Raw genomic sequence first — 20,275 nt, 5'->3', positions numbered from 1 at the left:
TGCATGATTTGCAGGTAGAGTGACTGTGACCAAGTCCAGCTCTGCTTGGGTCACCGTGGAAAGGCTCCTCAATATGACCAGCCCCTTGTGCCTCAGCAAACAGGGGCAAAACCCCACAGCAATAAGTATGAGTGCCAGCAAAGAGGGGTCAGAAACAAGCTCTGGGCAGGCTGTCAGCTGGCTCTGCAGGAAAAGCCTGCAGCTCACCCATAGGGACATCTTGGAGCTGAGCCTTGCCAGCTCCAATGCCTCAGGGCCACTCCTCATCCACCACAGCACCTCCATAACACAGCCTGCAGGGCCCTGCAGCTTGGACACATCCCCCCAGCCAACAAAAAGGGCTCAAGACAGATCTGAAACAAATGTCCAGCAGCTCAGGGAAATGAAACACAAAAGAATCAGCAGGTGACAAAGGCAGCAGGATGGTGGAAATTGAGACATCAGCCACAGGGATGGAGAGGCAGCTCTGCATGGCAGATGAAAAAGTCACTGCCTGCACCCACCGCAGCTCCTGGGGCATTTTTTTTGGTTGGGCTGAACCACAAGGGATCGGGAAGAACATAACACAACAGTGCCTTGCTTTTGCATTTGATGGAAAACTGGGAGCAAGCTGCCATATTTCAGCCGTGCACAGTGACAGCCCATCAGAGCCCCAGCCCCAAACCCACCAGAACACCAGCTGTGCTAGAGACTTGGCAAAGAGGCCAGCAGGCAGGATGGGGACGTGTGACTGATGGCCACTCAGTTGCCAATTGCTACATCTCCCCTGGGGTCTGCTTGGGAAAACCTGCCAAAGCCAACAGGTGTACCTGCAGGCAGAGGGGACAGCAGGACACCTGCCTCCATCACACCCTCAGGCCTACAAAACACTCTGGCCACACGGGCACTCCCGCATATACGCAGGAATGTCTCCTTCCAGCCCAATCGCTTCTAATCCCATCTGTGACCTAATTATTACAAACCTTCTCAACCAATCAGCTATAAACCAGCCACAGCTGGGCAGCCCCAGCGAGAGGCAAAACCAGGGCCAGGCTGCATTTCTGAGGAGCAAATCACATCTAAGCTCTTTTCTCTAAGAAACACATGAATGCTCTTACCATACCACGAAAAGGGGTGGGAAGAACAAGAAACACCAAGGACTCATTTGTTTCTCTGCCCCTGCGCAATGAAGCGAGCCATTGTTCCCTACCTGCTGTCACAACGCCTTTCAGAAAGCACCACTGCTTTTCCCAACGTGTTCTTGTAGCAGTGTCAAAAGCTGCCTGAGAATCGGTGAGCAGCTGGAAAAAATACAACACAGCTAAACAGATTATTCAGAAGGCTTTCACGCTTGATCTGTAAACACTCTTTTATTTATTAAAAATAATCATCCATTGTAGCAACCTCTGCTTGTGTTTTCTGCTTTGTTTTTACAGTCAAGCACAGTTTATTTGCTTTCCTCACCTTTTGAGGATTCAACTCTGAAAACGCAAGTGAATGTAAACACTGCTCGCCAGGTCCCAGGGTCCAGGCACCCTCTGAGTGAATACAAAGTCAGAAGGGAGCAAAATCAACAGAACACATCCAAAAGTAAAAAGGTGCTGCTTTAAAGTCTCTTCCTGTGCACCACACAACCCTACAGAAGGCAAATCCATCCTATATGTGAGACTTAAACTTCGCTTTCTTCAAACAGTTCCTACGAGCTGTCATCACTGAAGAGCTGTATGGGTGGCATTAGGAGGCTTGCAGACTCATTTATTAAGAGAGATCAGGAAGTTTTTCCTTTCAGCATTCTCCAGAAATTTCTCCATGGCAGAAGGATGTGACATTTGTTCTCTTTGTGTTCTTAGTTTTGAGCAGAAAAAGCTGAAAGACATTTCAAGAGAGGAGTGTAAAGGCAGCATTAACTCCCTCTCCTGCTCCAGCCTCACAATATTTACACTTTGTGGTTTGTTTTGTTTTGTTTTTTTAATTAAAAAAAAAAAAAAGCTTGCTTATACTATAAAATACTGGGGAACCTGCTGGGAAGTTCCCCCTTTCAGAGCTTTGCCCTGTGTAAGACTGCAAAAGGGATGCTTCATCATTTCCTAGGGCGGATGAGAGCGGCAGACTGCAAACTTAACTCTCCCTCACTCAGGAAACGCAGCGGGAGTTAAAACAGCAAAAAAATCAATAGAAACAAGACAGCGTGATACACGGAGCGCTGACGTTTGCTTTGAAATGTTATCTATTTACAGCCGGGGGTGGGGGAACCGAGTTAGCACTGAACACGCTTTGACTCTTCAATACGGTGTAATATCAGCCGAGGGGAAGTTGCTGGGAGCTTGGCTGGGTCCCAAGCTCTGCACGGTGTGAGAAAGAGCCCTCAGCAGCCCTTGGGTGCCCGCCTGCACGGCAGCCGCCCCGCGGCTCTGCTCCAGCTGGTAGGGACATGGAAGTGATAGCTCAGCCTTATCGCACCGCGGGCAGCACTGAATTCAACAGAACCAGGTAGGACAGAGAGAATAGGAAAAAAAGGAAAAAAAAATAGAAAAATGAAAAGAAAAAAAAAAAAAGAAAAGCTAGTCTGTTGGGAGCTCTATAGCCAAAAAAATAGAAAAAAATAGAAAAAAGAAGAGCAGGACATTGGAAATGGAAATGTTGGTAATATTATCCACTTGCTAGGCAGGGGAAATTGCTCTTTGTTGGTTTTGAGTAAGGGAGATTTCAGGGAATGGGAAGAGAGGGAGTTTTCAGGTGTCAAACATAATTAAAGCATTCACAGTTTCAAAGCTGCTTGCCTTACAGAAATTAAGACATTCAGATGCAGAGATACAATACTGTATTTTACAAGGGGGTTAAAAATCAATTACATATACAACAAGGGGGGGGGGGAGGAAGATACAACAAAATAAAAAGCCAACACCTCTGAAGGGGCATACTCCCTCTTTGCTTGTTCATCTCACGGAGCTGTGCGTCATTTGTCTTTAAAGAGTCAAACTGAGCAGTCATGAAAATATCCACTGAGAGACTCTGTGGCAAAAGAAAAAAACCTCACAAAGTAAACCGAGCGAATCGAAAGTCATCCTCCCCTGGGAGCTGAGTGCCAGGCTCAGACCTCCACTTGCCTGCTGCTCCTTGCTGCCGCTGTCGGGCGTTTCAGTGGGCTCATCTCAGGTTTGGAAGGCTTCCTGATCACAAGCTGAAGGAAACCATCCCATGCAAGCACAGTCTAAGAAGCCGTGCCTTACTCTCTTGCAAAGTCTTGAATTATTAGTCCTGCCCACAGGTCCTTCAAACGATCCTTTTCCTCTCTATTCTGCAGAGGATCCTTTTGAAGGCCCGTCTGAAGTCGTGGTTGAAAATGGTGTAGATGACGGGGTTCAAGGAGCTATTGCAGTAACCGAACCAGAAGAAGAACTTGAAGAGGGTGGCAGGCACAGAGCAGCTCTTGCAGACTGCGGTCAGCGTGTAAGTGAAGAAGAATGGGAACCAGCAGATGACAAAGACCCCAATCACCACCGCCAGCACGAAGGTGAAACGCTTCTCCCGGTTCTGCCTGCCCCTCCACCGGGATCCTTTGGTGTTCCTCTCCTCCTCCGTCTTCCTGGGCAAAGCGTCCCCAGGTTTAATCTGGCTCAGCTTAGTCTTGGTCTTTCCCCGCAGGGGTCTCTCTGACTTCTTGGGCTGGTTGTTCTCCTGGTGCTCAGAGGAGGAGGTTTCCTCCATGTCTATGCCATTGACTTCTCCCTCCTGCCCATCTCCAGCTCCGGCCGCCTTCTCCCCATTGAGCTGGGCTGAAGCTGGCAGGTCCTCCTTGTCTGCCAAGCCGTTCTGCTTTTTCTCCGGGCGCTCCGCCCTCTTGTTCAGCGGGACCCTGGTTCGCCTCTTGGCTATCTGATAGATGCGCACGTAGACCAGGATCATGATGAGGCACGGGGTGAAGAAGGAGCCGATGCTCGACGAGATGATGTACCACTTCTCATCATTGATCTTGCACCCTGCCGGCCACTGGTCCAACTTCTGCCCGCTCTTCTTCTCTATGGAGATGAGCGGCGGGAAGGAGATGACGGCCGAGATGACCCAGACGATGAAGATGATGCACTTGATGCGGCGCGGGGTGCGCTTGAGGTTGTACTCGATGGCTTGTGTGATGGACCAGTAGCGGTCCAGGCTGATGGCACACAAATGCACGATGGAGGAGGTGCAGAACAGCACGTCCAAGGCCAGGTAGAACTCACACCAGACTTTGCCGAAGTACCAGTAGCCCATCACCTCGTTCGCCAGGGAGAAGGGGATGACCAGCGTGGCCACCAGGATGTCGGCCGAGGCTAAGGACACCAGGAAGAGGTTCTGGGGGGCCTTGAGCGCCCGGCTGGTAAAGACGGCAATGATGACCAGGACGTTGCCGAAGACGGTGAAGAGCATGAGCAAGCCCGCCAGGCTGATGAGGGTGACGGTGGTGTGCAGGGGGTACGGCATGCTCCATCCCAGCCCGGCCCCGCTGTCGTTGAAAGTCCCGTTGGCGCCGGGAGGCGGGTAGCCCTCCTCCTCCTCCAGCTGCCGCTGGTACTCCATGGAGGAGAAGTGGCCCCTCTCCGTGAACGGGCGCTCCGGGTTAAACATCAACCCCGCTGCGCGGACACCCCCGCCCTTCGCCCCCTGCCCCACCCGCGCCGCTCCCGGCTCTCCGCGGGGCTCCGCGCTCCTACAGCGGCGCCGCCCGGGCGGGGGGTGAGCAGCGGCGGCCGGGGGGGCGCGGGCGGGTGCGGCTCATGCCGGGCACGGAGCGGAGCGGAGCCGGGGCTGCAGCCGGCGGAGGCTGCTCTGCTTCGCTCGCCGCGGAGCCGTTTTATAGCCCCGGATCAGGCCGGGGCTGCCGCGTCAGCCCCACGTGGGGAGCTGCCCCCGGTGCGCGCACACGCACACAAATACACACACGGACGCGGGCAGACGCGCCGCGCACACACACACAGACGCACATACACACACACACACACACACACACAGACAGACCCCGCAGCTTCGCCTCCAGAGCCGACAAGCTCAGCCCCGTCCGCCTTCTGCACGCTGCCCCCGGCACCCGCAGCCCCGCGCCCACCCCCAGCCCCGATCTCCCCCCTTCCCCTCCCCCGAGCATCGCAGCCTCACGGCGCGGTGCCACCCCATCCCGCACGGATTCCGAGCCCCGCGCGGCCCCCCTCTCGCACACACACACACGGCCGTGGGGCTGCTTCGGGCCGTCGCGAGTAGGGAGAATGCGAGGCGGGGGGAGCAGCCGGGCGGCGGCCCCAGGCAGCGCGGGGGGGCAGTGGCACCTGCTGGCCGCCGCGCCGCACTGCACGCAGCGGCCCTCGTGGCCACAGCACCCACGCGAGGTCCCGACCCGCGGTACCCGAACGCCAGCAGCCGCAACCGGAGGGTTTCTCCTGCCACACGCCAGCTCCCCGTAGGCTCTCGCAGTCCCCCCTCCACGCAGGAGGATGGGGAGCAGCCTCAGACCTCCGTGTGCTGGCTTCGCCCCCCTGAGTTGCAGCAGCATCACAGAACCTCGATAGCAGCAAAGAGCAGAGGTGGCACGCTTGGCGTCCCCCAGATCTCAACACGCACAGAGTGCTGACCTCTGCAGCCCCAGCTTTCACACTCATGGGCTCTCTGCTCTCACTTTGAGATGTCTCTAAGGATGATCAGGGTTCAGGCACCTCTCAATTAATCACCACACCAGGTGCTTGAGCCAATAAAGGTATTTCCTGTGCAGGAGGGAGAAAGTCCTGTTCTCTCATCCCCACACTGTGCTATAAGCAGTGACACAAAGCAGTGCCTGGGATGTGGGAGCTGCTGGGCTCAGCCTGCAGAGCTGACACAGGTGAGAGGGCAGTGGGGGAGATGCCTATTTTGCAGGTGCCATCTGCAGAGAGTGCCTTCAAGTCTGTAAAGTGAGGCCATGGTGACACACACATGCACACACACACACACACAAACTTCCCTGTACTCACTGACCTCCATCAGAGTAGGTGCAATCTGTAAAATCTGACACCACAGGGCACATGGAGACAGGGTGCAAGGACTCACCTGGGGCTGCAGCGAGGCTGGGAGTGCTGTGCTGGGACCTCATGCCTTTCTGGAGCACCCATCGTATCCTCATGAGCCAAATTTCTCAACCTGTGCAGAGTGTAGATGTAAATGATGAAACCACAACAGCTGCTTCAATTTTCTCTCTCCTTTTGTAGCTGGAAACCCCTCAGTCCCACCTGAAGCTCAACCCAGCCACATCCACTCTGAGCTGTGACATCGAGAAAGCAGAGCTGGAGCCCCAGCAGCACCTGTAAGCACCTCAGTAGCATCACATTTCCCTTTCAGCCTCTGTCCAGGTCATCTCACAGCTCTGCCATGATGGTGGGAAGCACCAGGGCTGGTACAGACCCCTAGGATAGCCCCCAGGAACACCCACTCCTGCAGGAGGGCTGTGATAGGTGTCCATCCCACGCATTATGGTAATTATAATGCCTCAGCGCTCAGAGTCCTGGGATTTGGTGAGAAACGTGCATTTGTAGTCTGTAGAAGACTGTAGAGAAAAAGCTTGGGAGGGGGGGAAGGGGGCGGGGAATAACAGTAAATAAAATTTTGATATCAGTCCCCTGGCATCCAGCTGCTCAGCATTTGGATGCATGCTGCTAACAAGGCTGATGAGAGCAGCCAGGGCTCTGCAGCCCCAACTCCATCAGCACGTGCCGCTGGGACACCCAGGAAGCTGTTCAAGCCCCGAGAGCTGCAGACCCAGGGCACAGCCCAGCTGTGCCACAACAAACTGCTTTCCCCTTTTTCCTTTGCTCTTATACCTCAGAAGGTGCTGTAGAAGAGGCACAGACCTCCAGCACTCAGACCTGGCCTCAATAGGTGCATTGTTGCCCAACAACAGCATCAGCCAAAGCACTGCCCATCTCCATTCATCTTTTCCTTCTTTCAAAGGAAAAACAACACACACTTTAAAATGAAAAAATCATCACAAGTGCAGCAGGCCTGGCCACCCTCTGTCCATCCCTACCAGCTGCTCGGGCACTTTGCCCTGCACACACATACAGCCCCACAGTCCTCCCCTTCCCCACCCACTGCTATGCACAGATGTACATTTTGCTTCTTTCCCTCCACCTCACAGCAGTGCCTTCTGCAGAGCTTTGCAACAGGGTTTGCTCAGCCTTGGTTGTTGACTGTGCTTCCCTGAGTTATTTGAACAAATAGGTATGGGAAGAGCTGCAGGGACAGCACCCTGCTGCCGGCTGCGCAGAGCTGAGTATCACCAACCATAGCAGATCCTCACAGCTAGCTCAAACCAGTCCCTGTGCAACCACTGCTCCTTCCATACTGTTTTGCAAACAGCTTTAAAACCTTGCTCGTGTTTCCCCATGGGCCACTCTCAGGTTGCCAGCCCTGTCGGGCAGGATTCTAAGCAGTAGGTTGGGTTGCGCAGCCCAGTGCTGACAGCCAAGACAAACATTGCTGTGCTGCCAGCTGCAGCGTGGTGGAGCTTGGGGCACAGGCACAGCGCTCATGTGAGCATCACGTTTGTCCACTGCTTTACCTTCCTGTAAAATGTCACTCAGGCACTTCATGCTGAGTCGGGAAGGTGAAGAAGAGAGACCAGGTGCTGCCAGCTTTCCCTGCAGCCTTCCTTCAATGGGATCAATCCCATCCCAGCAGCTCAGCAGGTCGCCTTTCACCCACATAGCCACACCCATAGCCAGCCCATGTTTCAGGCAACATTGAGGCTACCTCTCTATGAAGCTTTTTGTTTTACACCTGAGACAGGTCAGCACTCAATTATTCAGCTGAGAAGCCATAACTCATTCCATCAAGTTGCTCTCCCTTGGGTCCCAGCCACATCTTTACCCTTTCCCTCCCTGCTCTTCACCATCTCCATCCAAAGCCATGAAAGCCATGCTCCAGACCGCAGCCAGCAGCACCCCGAGGCTGCAGCACCCACCTGGCAGGTCCCTGTCTCTGGTTGCTGTGGGGAGGGAACTGCATCCTCCACCCCTTCACACCCCAGGCAAGCATTCAGCACCAGTGTTCCATGCACACCCACAGCAGGCAGGTTTGCTCAGTTTAACCCAGCTTGGCCAAACTGAACCCAGCATGGCAGTGCTGCAGGCGGGGATCAAAGCGCTCCAGGTGGCAGCAGCACTTCTCGAAGGCTGAGCTGCACTGAGCATAATTGCCTGGAATTGCCGGGTTCCCAGAAAGCAGAGCACATTGGCGCAGCTCCACGAGGAGGGAGGCCACCAGGGAACACGGCGAGACTTGAGGTGCTTTCGTTTATTACTTATTTCACCATCTAGTGGCAAAAGCAAATAGCGCTGAGATATCATGCAGGAGCTGCAGCTGGACCTGCCGGGAAGCTTCTCTCTGTGTCAGCTTCTGTCCCTCTCCGTCTCCCAACCTCCTGGGGGTCTGCATCAGCCCTGGTGCTTCCCACCATCGTGGCAGATGGAGATGGGGATGAGGATGCAGGGCAGCATCCAGAGCTGTATCGTTCCCACAGTCCTAAATCACAGCCCTGCACAAAGCCCCCTCTCACAGCCACCCCAGGACACAGTTCAGTGGGCACGGTGGTGATGGGTCGATGGTTGCACTAGATGATCTCAGTGGGCTTAACCAACCCTGACTCTTCTCTCCAGAGGTGGGGCTTCCATTCTTGCGTTTGGTTTGCGGATCCTGCGTGCAGCACATCGCAGAGGGGAATCCATCATCCTTACTGAGCCTGTTCCCTCCTTGGTTACAATACAATTAACCCTGTACAGATTGCAAGGTACAACATTTTTCCTGTGAGGCTCAAATTAAGTTTAAACACCAGCTTGTGATTTATTTGCTTATTCAGCACTGTGACCTGCTTTTCAGTTACACAAAGTCTCTCTCTCTCACCAGGAAACATTTATCCTATCTGGGAACTGTATACTGAGGGTGGTAATGTGTAACCAGGATAAAGCACTCAGAGAAGACAAGCTGGTACACAAGATACTGAGAGAAGAGGTATAGTGCATCCACACTTGTGCCTTTTTGATTCCAGTTTTCTTTTTCCCCATGAACACCAAAAGCAGCAAGGTAAATTATCACCACACAGACTAAAGAGCAAAATAATCCATGACTTGCTCTGAAGCATCACAGGAAAATAAGCACATCCAAACAGCCATGAATCTCTACTGCTACAAACACTCTTCCCTGCTTTGCTGAGAAGACAGAGCAAAGGGAAGAGGGAAAAGAGAAATCACCGTTCAGCCTTCAGCACAAATTAATGAAGGGCAGGGTCATAGAAACATAAAATATCCCAAGTTGGAAGGGACCCAACAAGGAACATCAGAAGGGACCCAACAACTCTCAGCTCTACACAGGACCACCCCAAAATCAAATCGTATGTCTGAGTGTTGCCCAGATGCCTCCTGAACTCCAGCAGCTCAGGGTCACGACCATTTCCTTGGGGAGCCTGTCCTGTGCCCACCAACAGCAGGTGAAGAACCTTTTCCTGATATCCAACCTGACCCTCCTCATCATAGCTTCATGCCACTGGATGGAAAGGGAAAGCAAATTTGAAGAGATGCTTAATCTCTCAAGAGATGGGAAGTACCAAACTTTCCTGAACTCCAGTTTCCACTTGTTAAATCCAAGCAGTTTGCTGGTTCACACCCACAAAGTAGTAGAAATTACCACACGGTGCCTGAGCGTTACATGAGGCATATCCCAACTGCACTGACAGGAAAACTGCAACCGGAATCAGGACTTCACCTCACCCTTCCAGTTCAGCCAGGTTAGAGGCAGCCCCCAAAACCCCAGAAAGCTCACTGTGCATTTCAGCCATTTAACCAACAGCCCTGCAAACCTTTCTTGGCCACACAGCCAGGAACTGAGCCTGAGCCACTGAGGAAAGCTCTCAGGTCTCTGAGAACCTCACCAGCACAGCCCAGGCCTCAGCAGCTAAAAGCCACCTCTGATCCATCAGTACCATCTGGTGTGAATTGTCCTTCAGCTGAGCTAGAAACATGAGTGGTAAGCAATGCTTTCGTACATATCTTGAGAAAATCTAATTTTTGAAAAATAAATATTTATGGGGAATTAAATGTCTCTATGAAATGAGAATGACATTTTCTCATTAATATTTCACTAACCATTTAATTGTGGGAGCATGTGGGTTTTCCTAAAGCAAAAGCGATGAGCACTAAGCATCGCACATATTCCAGAATTCTGAGTACTGCTTAGTGCTGTGTCATCTCATGAACTAAGCCATTCTTCCTAAAAGGTTTGGACAAAGATCAGCCACAGAATTTCTGAATCCAAACACATTCCTATTTGAGCCTCAACCGATACCCCAAGACAAACCATCCATCCTGAAGACATTCATGCACCAAAACCCTCCAACACACTGGGGAGGGCTGGCTGCACAGACCCACTCATCACTTGGCCCAACTTTCTTCCAGGGGATTTCCTCCAGCTACTCTCACCCCTTCTAGGCAAACTTCCAGCTGCCTGAGGCCACTGTGAAGTGCACTGGTCCCCACACCAGCACCATGTGGGACTCCACATCCTGGCAGGCTGGCACAGCTCAGCAGACCCAAAAAGCGCTTTACTCACAGACTAAAAAGCCTGACAACAGAGCTGTCTCTTACCAGCAGCTCCCTGCCCAGCTGAACTTCTTACCCTTTGCTTGCTGGCAAGGGCAGATGACTCAAACTTCTTAGTTGTAACTTCCCACCCAGTTAAAATACTTGGCAAGGACAAAAAATGAAAATAAATTGAAGGGCATCCAACAAAGCTTAGGTCATAAAGAGGGAAGAGTTTTGCAGTGCTGTTCGTATCATGCCTGCTTTCAAGCAGTGTTTTGAGATTTTCTAGAAAAAAAAAAGGCGTTTCCATTAAAATTGCACATGCTAAGTTTGGAAATCACTTCACATAGCCAGCTGTAACAACACAGGACAAAAAGCAAAGCAGCCGATTGGTCAACTAAAGAAACTAACAAAGGACAGCAAATTAAGGATTCGTTATAAGCTTTAACAAAGAAATACTTTACCAACAGAAAGAAAAGAATGCTGTTGTGGAAAGAGCTTTTAAACTGAACACTTGTGTGCAATTTTGCAGATAGCATCTTACTCAGAGGGAGTGGGGTAGATTGATCTCTAAAGACTCTTAAAAGGTTTTGCAGTGGAAAAATTGTTGCAAGGCATACAGTCAGATAATTAACAGTGCAGCCCAGGCTGCCAGCTGCTCACTCAAATACTCCAGATGGCTCCTCCTCTAAAACATCATCATTTGATCTTGGTAATCAAATTATCTCCCACTCTTACAATTCTAAGTGAGGCAAGGCTCGTATAAAGAGATGATATATTTTACTCGACTGAAATGACTTGCAAAAGCAATATAAATGAGCTTTCAAGGCACTCTGTCTCTTCTAATTGTATCAAAGCTCACCATCTCCAGCCCTTTAACACCTTTTCTTTTCCTGGCATAGGCTGCTGTTGCCACCACATCCAACCAAAAGCACCGTCTGTGTTTGCATGTCAAACGCTGAGGCACAGAAATCCATAACTTCCCAGTGGGAACTGGGACATGCCACTGGACAGCAGCACTGGGAGACTCAGTATGCTCAAGCATGTAGGCTGGAATCATTGCACCAAAACGCAATCCATTTGTCTCAGCAGAGCTGCCCAAACTGACCGCCTGCGTGCTTTTTGAGGCCTTAATACAGACCTTAGGATACAGCGTGCCAGAAACAGAAATTTTCTTCTTTTCACTCATTTGGAGCTCTTCTGAGGCCAGGCTCACCTGTGGATGCATTTGAATAGAAACTGATCATGGCTGGCAAGGTCCCATCCCGGGAGAATGGAACCCAACCAGTGCAGTGCCGATCTAAACTGAAAAGAAAAATTAAACAACGATACTAGAAATTTCCCAATGCTTTCAGAAAACATTGAGCTTGGACAGTTTAAAAAAAGCCAGCTGAAACACTCAAAGTCAAATCTTCCCAAACCATGCACTCTTGCTACTATGAATACAGTTTTAAACTTCGGCAATACTTAAATCAACATCCCTGCGTAAAGTTTGGTATCAATTTTGCCTCTCAAACCTACTTATAAGAGATGATGAAAATCAGCACTACAGCTGATCAGAGGAAACCATTTATTATTGCAGTGGGTGGTTGGCATCTGAAATCTAAACCCCAATCGGATCATTTTGTAGTAGGATTATTCCCCCACTGAAATTTTGCACTAAACTTTATCACCCACTCAATTCCAGTTTTTCGTAACAGCTGTACTTTCATGTTACAGACTGGAGTGCAAAGAACAAAGCAGTTTGCTAGAGACCATGAATGGGGAAAAGGAGTCGGACCTGGGCTGGAAAACTATGGAGAAAGATAACAAGAATTATCCCCGAATGGATGAGTGTTTGTTTGAGCATTAAAAAAGCTAGAACCACAAGTTGGTGGAAAGCCACTCCCCTTCATGAAAAACCATGAAGAACAGTAAAAAGCAAATGAAGACAAAAGATCCTTCTAAGTTTCTCAGAATACAAGAACTGGGGACTCTCCAAATGAAATCAGGTGGTGTGGTTTGAAACAAACAGAAGGAAGCACTTTTTCACCCAGCACATAATTATATTGTACCATTATTAGACACAGGATGTTGTAGAGGCTAGAAGCAAATAGATTTAGGGGAAAGAAAAAAGAAAAAAAAAAAAAGAAAAAAGCACTTCTGTGAGTTTGCCAAATTTATCAAGGGCTACTAAAGCTGATTCTCTCTTGGCAAACTTGACAGGCTCTGGCTGGCAAGCTCTGAGCAATATCCTACAGGTGCAGGAGAGTGCCCTTGGATTCACCGAGCTCAGATCCCTACATCACAGCAAGACAGATGTCCTCCACTTGGACACAGACTGCTGGGCAGTTGGATCTGATTCCATGCTACCATACCAAGTACTTTGGTGTCATCCTCATCAATGCCACATCTAAAAAGCTGAAGCCTTTATACTCTGATTTCAAAGGATATCAACCTATTTCTTTGTTCACAGGACATAACTTAACCATGGCCTTCTTGAAACAGCACCTATCTCAGTGAGTTGTACAGAGCAAAAAAAATGCATTTCAGGTCTCTGTCATGTCATCTTTGACATACCTCCTTTTATTAAGCCAGAAGTTTAAATGCAGGTGGCTGCCTTGTAGGCAGCAATTTTATACTTACTTCAATTTTGTCATTGCTCAAGTGCATTTTGCACTAAAACCTGAGATTTATTTCCCTTTTCAGAGAGAAAGTTCTGTAGTTATTTTGCTTTATGCCTTCCTGTACTGTAGAAAAGATTTTACCAACATCTGCTTTATAAGGGTGTGTAATTTATCTCTCTTATGAATAAAGTAGTTATTGTGAAGCAATCCATTAAGTTTCCTCTAATTGCTATGCACGAAAAAAAACAGCCTCTATTATATTTGAAAAACCATCTTGTGAAGAGCTACAAGTATATAATGAAGAAGCATTTCTTGATCATTTGGGACACTGCAAAAAGACAACATACATCCAGCTCACGTTGGACTAGAAATACTAGAAAACTTCCAAAAGACTCAGTGGCAGCTCATTTACAAATATACTATTTATAATGAATGCATTGATACAGAATGACTCTTATAAAAAAGCAAGGCAATCTTTTATATAGACATAACAATCAACATTACAATAATTCAGATTAAAAGTACATTTTTGTAGACTGTTTACACTCTTGTTTAGCTTTTTAACCACAAAATTAGCGTGGTCTGGTATTTTTCCACAGTAAAAGTCCTGTGCAGTCCTGGTTAAGACCTAAACATCAGAATATTAAACATCATTTTCTGACTTTTGCCAGCATAAAAACAAAAACCACTTGTAGATACTATCGGTTGTTTGTAATTGTCCTCACCGTGCCTTGAAGTTTGTGTTGTGCAAATTACTGCCAACTGCACATCTGATTAGAAGCTATTCTCAGCATGCCAATTGGATACAACTGAGGTGTGATTTGACCATACGAAAGTTCTTAGTTGAATCCAGATATGAAGACTCTCCAGCTAAGTCTGTACTGATTCAGAAATTTAAATTCAAAACAAAACAAACAAAAAACACTCTGATAAAGCTCTGTGATTTTTAAATAAAAGCTATTTTTCCAACTCCCAGGATCAGAGATGATGCTTGAATTTCACGTGATACAACGGGTTTAAGTGCTAACCAGCCAGACAGTTTGAGTACTACTTTACTAAATCATGTACAAACACGACCTTCAAGAAGTCTGAACATGCACTTTCTCACACAACATTAGCAAAAGATGGACAAACTGCAGGGAAAACCTAAACCAAAAAGAGGCACTGAAGCAAATATTTTACAGCATAAATCTCTTTCCAAAAAGGGGCGTATGGATTTAGAAGTCTCCAAAAGCATCTGACAAACGACAAAGTGCCAATCATACAGCTCTGTGGCCCAGCTTTACACGCAGCCCTTCTGCTGCGTTTAGACCAGAAAATTTGTTTAGGAAGTTAAATACGGGACAAGAAGAGACAGAACTGTAATGGTTTTATACTATCTAAACTTAAAGAAAACATTTTTGCAGGGAATAACAGCTTTCTATTTAGCAAATTCAAACGCAATGCAACCAAAATGAGTCATAATGGCAATGAAACTTTCTCTTTCTTATTTAAAAAATCCCTAATCTGTTTTATGCCTTACCAAATTTCCGTAACACTGTGTAGTCTGTAGTACAGTAATTCAGCTTCTGCTATGTCAAGGCATGATTCAGGACAGAGTCTTTATAGCGCATATGTATATGCACATATTTTTTATGTACATTGCAGGGAGACATTCAAAATAGATATAAAGGTCATTATTTTCACCCAAAGTAAAGATTGTCACGTTTTACCCCTGTAAATTATTTGGGAGATAACAGTAGGACAAGGCAGACAAAAATATGAGTATTTGGGAATGACCTGTTTCTGCATTCTGCTTTGGAAGAAGCCCTAAAGAGTTCATTTCACCACTCTGTCAATGCTTTCACACAAACATAGATACATATATACATGTATGTATGCATACATACACTTGTCAGGATGAAGTTATTTCTGTTCATACTTTAATTGATTAGGCCCAACAAAATAATTACCCACGTAGAAATAAACCAGCATGTGCCCAGTGTCATCAGGCATTAAATGCCATTTAGAAACCACTCTAGTTAACAAGTCAGCATCCTGGCAAATGTAGAAGTCTGTTATGATTAGAACAGCTGGATCTGTATGGCTCTATCAATAGATCTGGATATAAATCCACGTGTGCACATACGGAGATTTATGTGCCTACTCCCAATCCATTCCATATGGTTAATATCTAAACTTTGGGACAATTTTAAAGAACCTTTCAAATTTTCCCTTCATAATGCATAAAATTAAACTTCTAAAACAGGGCTCAGGATTATCTGGCATTGCAACAACCATACTACTACAAAGAGTTTGAAAAAATATCCTGTTTTTAATATAGTAATGAATTAAAACATAGCTTTATTTATCCCTATAAGTGTAATGAAAAGAATACTTTGTTTTTAAGCAAGTGTAACGAGCACTATTTTGGTAGCCAACCCATCCACAAGAATGTATGTGAGAGAAGGTGAGCTGCAATCATACAGTCATTAACCATGTACCTTAACAAGGTGAATAACTGACGTATTTACAAACTAAGCAAATTTAATCCTGTCAGCTCTTATAAAAATGAGATTGAGGAGCAGACATGGAATGAGACCAAGATGCCTGAAAACACAAGGGGTCGCCACTTTTGTTTCAAAGAACCATATTAATCAAACCATTTTTTCCCCAGTGATCTGAGGGCACAAATGTGGGTTTAGCAGTATATTCCAAAGTTAGATTACAGTCTTGAAATTATGCATCACAGCATCTTCATATTTTAACACCTTAATGCTGAGAAAGATTAACTTCAGGCAGAACTGTAAGAAAATAGCCTTTTATAAACTAAATTCTAAACTGAAAAGCTACAGTAGATGTAAAAAAGAAACAAGGGGGGGTGGGGGGAAGAGGTGGGGGCAGAGACTGATTGTGTGAGAAAGAGAAGAATATTACTTAGTAAAATCCAGTGACATCTACAATAGTTTTACAGCACATTTAAGCCCTCTAAGGTTTTATATCTCCACCTGCCTTCCATTTAAAACTTATTCCTTGTTAATGAAAAGACATAAGACAAAACAGAATGCAATGCTGGGAAGAAAAAAAAAAAAAGCAAAATTAGATCAAGGCAATACATGTAGGTAAGCATGCCTGAAAGCCAGAAATAACATTCCCCCAAGCTTCTGCGCATGAAATAAATTTCTCATAGCATCAGCTGATTTGATTTTGTTTCAAAAGATAAAGTCCTCTAAACCACACTACCTCAGCAGCAACTCCAGCGAGTATGAACTGGACAGCTCTTGAGTAAACGTGGAATGCAACCGCCTCGAGCTCCTGCCCTCCTGGAAAAGGGCAACTGGCCCTGCAAGTGCAGCAACAGCGTACATTTCCCTGAAGCATCTTCTACCTTGTGAGCAACCAAGGAAGTTGCAGTAAAATTGAATGTCTACTACTTACAGTGTTTCTCTCGAGCTATCGACAGCGATGCACAAATGAAAAAGGTGCCTCTTTTTTAATAGATCGGTTTAATACTGAAACAGATAGGATGAGGTTAAAAAAAAAAAAAAGAATAATCAAGGTACTGAACTGAATATTTTGAAGCAAGTGCCCCAGCTGTGGGGAAAAGTGCATTTAGTTCAGCAGCAAAACAGCACAGTGTGAAGATATTGTGCTTGGACACAGAAGTTCCATAATGGAAGGAGGTACAAGGCAAGTCAAGATATAAAACCATAGTACATTGTTACCAACTTTAAAACTTACATATATTGCAGTGTTCAAAAGTAAGACACATTCATTTATTGTACAAGGACTACAAGGAATCCTTAAAATTGCCTGTTGTAGTTTATGACTCAACACTGTAATAAAAATGTACATATATATTATTTCCTTTCCACTTAACTGTACTGTTAGACTTCGTGGAGTCGTTACTTCACAAAACAGAAAACCGCTTCTCACTGAGTACACTCCGTGTTTTCACCAATCTGAAAAGGTTTACTTGTGCTAGAAGAGACCAATCGCAAAAGGCTCAGTTCAGATATGTTATGCCTGCAACTGATAATTCAGGGAAGCAAGACTTAAAAGAATTCAAGCTTTTTTTTTTTTTTCCTACTTTTCTTTTGTTTTGACTGCATCCTTTTCACCTGCCAGTTGTTCTGATGAGTGTATGTCTTTAGTATACAAACCGGTCGATAAAAATTCATCAGCAGAGGCATATAAATTCTAGATATGATTGATTAAAACAGAGCAAATCAAAATAAAACAAAATCCAGTGATTTACTCTGACTGTAAACAATATAAAAACACCATTTGCTTCAAATCTCAAAATAAGTTAAAAGAAAATCCCAACCTCAGGACACGTGACCCTTTCAGGTTTTGACACACACACAAAAAAAAAAAGAGGGATTAAAACAGAAAAGTTCATTATATAAAGGTTATATGCTTCTCTTAACTGAAAGTAAATCTAAGCAAAACTATCTTTGTCCCTTAAATTTAACTTTGAGTTCATTGGCAATTGCTTTAAATGAACTGGCATGTCCAGGTTACTCAACTTCCATCAAATTCAGCAAAGAAAACTTAGACAAGCATTTTTACAGATAAAAAAAAAATCTAAATGGCTATGATTCCTCTATTAGCAGAAACACATAATGCAGTCTTAAATTTGCCGTTTTATATTATTTATATATTTATATATATATATAATATAATATAAACCACATATATTATATTATATATACATACGCAGACAATTAAAACATTAATGCAGTTTGTATTTTGTACAGTGTATTGGACAATCCGATCAGCATCAGACCATGGCACGGTATGGTCCCTGCATCTTTAGGAACTGAATGATGAAAGAAGGTCCTCCTGCAACAATCTGAGGCGGAAGGTGGCTGAGTGGGCAGTTCTCAATACTCATTATTGACAGTTTGCTGCAAAGAGCCAGCTCAAAGGGAAGGCTGTGCAGATTGGGGTTGTCATTCAAATACAGTTCTTCCAGATTCTCCAGTGTACCTGGTTAAAATAAAATAATACAGAGAAGTATGTTTTGATTCACGCAGTTCTTAACTGTTAGAAGCATTAAGTCCACTTGAAGACTCTTCACAATGTGAAATCTAGAGTCAGTTACTCATCTAAACTCCTATTTTCAAGCCCAGTACGTTTTCTGTTCGCAAGTATTCGAAAGAGAGCCACATCTGCTTTAGTTTTCCTGTGAAAATGGCCATTAAAACATCTCCTGTAGATAGCAATTGAAAATACGCAGAGTAACAGAGCAGATAGGGATTTTTATCTTAACTGTTCAGCCCAGCACTTTGCAAATGCAGGCAATGGTGAAGAGCTACCAAATTAGAAGGGTCTAGAAAACATTCATACTACATGCTATCTATTATCGCTAATAAAATATCTATATCATAGCTATCACATTTATTAGAAGCTTAAGATATAACTGTGATGTGCCACAGGAAGAAAGCAGGAGAGATCACAGCAGTGGATTTACTAAATGCAACAAACCGACGTGTGAAATTCCTTCTGAATCCAAATTTTACAACGTCTCTACTACAGATACTGTAATACAGACTAACCAGATGTTTGAATATGGAGTAAAGTTTCTAAAGATTTCAAGATCCTCCAGAGCAGTTGATTATAAAAATAAACATACAACTTTAAAATACACTGCAAACATACAAGTGCTCCTCACAATCCTCTCCCATCTTACATCTATTACACCATAAATGTCTTCTATGCCCTGATAATCTATTTCATCTCCCATAAGAGAAAGAGCAGAAGCCAAGGCTTGATGTCTGACTGAATAAAACAATCCCATTCCTCCCCTTCTTTCCTTAGATCTCTCCCATTCCTACTCTTATCTCCTCAAGACAAAAAAAAGCAGTATGATGCTTTACAAACGGAATTGTGTGCAGGGGGACATCAGCAGAAATGTTTGCTTCAGTTGTCTACAACTTGCACAAGATTTTTGTCTAAACCACAGATTTAGAATAGGACTTGCACGTTTTCTTTCTAACGCTGACTTCTTTCCAAGAATAAGAGTAGGCTTATAACATGATCAATACTATGTAGAAAAATGGCATCTCACCATTCCAAGTTAGGTGTGTTTTTGGCAGCTCTTTGCAGAGCAGCTGAAAAAAGCTAGACCATTCATTTCAGTACAGTTCAGAGAGATAAAGATCACACACTTATAGTGCTGTTTCAGTGGCACATATTTCATGTCGGGTTGTGTATATCTGGAAGTTTCACATGAATTTTGTGGTCTCTACTTGTGAGTACAATAGATGTCTATCTTCTGTGTCAGTGAGTGCTTTGGTTCAGCCACACTACACAAAAAAGAAAAGAAAAAAAAAAACTTACCAATTTCCTCAGGAAGGTGTGTGAGAAGATTCTCTCCAAGCCCAAGGTGAGTCAGGTTGGTAAGGTGACCGATACCTCTGGGAAGGGTGGTCAACTGATTATTAGTCAGAACCAATTTCTAAGGGAAAAAAACCCCACATTGTTAAAAATTAACTTAACTTGTGTCTTCAAATAACAGCAAATAACAAGATATATAGCTTACAAAGTGATGAATTCTACCCTCCTGCATTTGAACCAAAAAAACTTCTGCTCTGCAATATTTCAAACCTTTACTAAACATAAAAATAAAATAGTGCACAGTAAAACATACACCTTCTATCTTAAATACGAAAGTTTCATGAACATGACTAAAACCACAGAAGCTATTCCTGTGGTAGAAGTGTACTCATAACATGGTTAAGCTCTTGAAAATTTGTTTGTTCAAAATTAACGGATTAATCTGTGGAAAGAATTAGTGGGGACAGACTGCAGAGGAAGTCATACAAGATTCTTAACTCTTGGTTCTATATCCAGTCCCATATAGTTTCCCTCATCAAACTAGCTGTAATAAAGTTAGTATGGTGTAAATTAAGGACATAAAATGTTTATCTCTGCCAATTATTGTTTCACCTGCAGATCCTTGAGGTAAGCTATTTCATTTGGCAAGGATTCCAGTTTGTTTTCCTCTAGGTCTAGCTCTCGGAGTTTCCGGAGATTTCCAATTCCATGGGGAAGTTTTTTTAGGAGATTATTTGACAGTATAAGAACCTTAAAAAAGAGACAGAATTTCAGCAATGCAATAAGTAAATAAGAAGT

At 45.4% G+C, this 20,275-nt stretch overlaps 2 protein-coding genes across 10 annotated transcripts in view; both read right to left on the bottom strand.

Annotated features, from left to right (window-relative positions):
• Positions 1-1,342: 1,342 nt before the first annotated feature.
• On the bottom strand, positions 1,343-5,090 carry ADRA2A (adrenoceptor alpha 2A). The gene has a single exon (XM_031597481.2). The coding sequence runs from the start codon at positions 4,582-4,584 to the stop codon at positions 3,253-3,255; it is 1,332 nt and encodes a 443-aa protein (XP_031453341.2). The 5' UTR covers positions 4,585-5,090; the 3' UTR covers positions 1,343-3,252.
• A 10,742-nt stretch (positions 5,091-15,832) lies between these two features.
• The window catches only part of SHOC2 (SHOC2 leucine rich repeat scaffold protein), a 56,920-nt gene continuing 52,477 nt past the window's right edge, over positions 15,833-20,275 (bottom strand). For all 9 annotated transcript variants that reach the window (XM_031597484.2, XM_090145500.1, XM_090145499.1 and 6 more), the window contains 3 exons: positions 20,090-20,227; positions 19,481-19,598; positions 15,833-18,127 (listed from right to left, as the gene is read on the bottom strand). In XM_031597484.2, coding sequence (XP_031453344.1) covers positions 17,919-18,127; positions 19,481-19,598; positions 20,090-20,227 — 465 coding nt within the window. In that variant the 3' untranslated portion in view covers positions 15,833-17,918. The remainder of the gene's footprint in view (positions 18,128-19,480; positions 19,599-20,089; positions 20,228-20,275) is intronic.

Source organism: Phasianus colchicus, chromosome 8, assembly GCF_987193195.1.
Source record: "Phasianus colchicus chromosome 8, bPhaCol1.hap1.1, whole genome shotgun sequence".
In the NCBI taxonomy this organism is placed as follows: domain Eukaryota; kingdom Metazoa; phylum Chordata; class Aves; order Galliformes; family Phasianidae; genus Phasianus; species Phasianus colchicus.
The sequence above is the reverse complement of the archived record's forward strand: the minus strand, read 5'-3'. Positions and strand labels throughout refer to the sequence as shown.

Bases quoted from the DNA above. Each gene is read 5' to 3' on its own strand.
- ADRA2A (XM_031597481.2), bottom strand. From the start codon at position 4,584: ATGTTTAACCCGGAGCGCCCGTTCACGGAGAGGGGCCACTTCTCCTCC.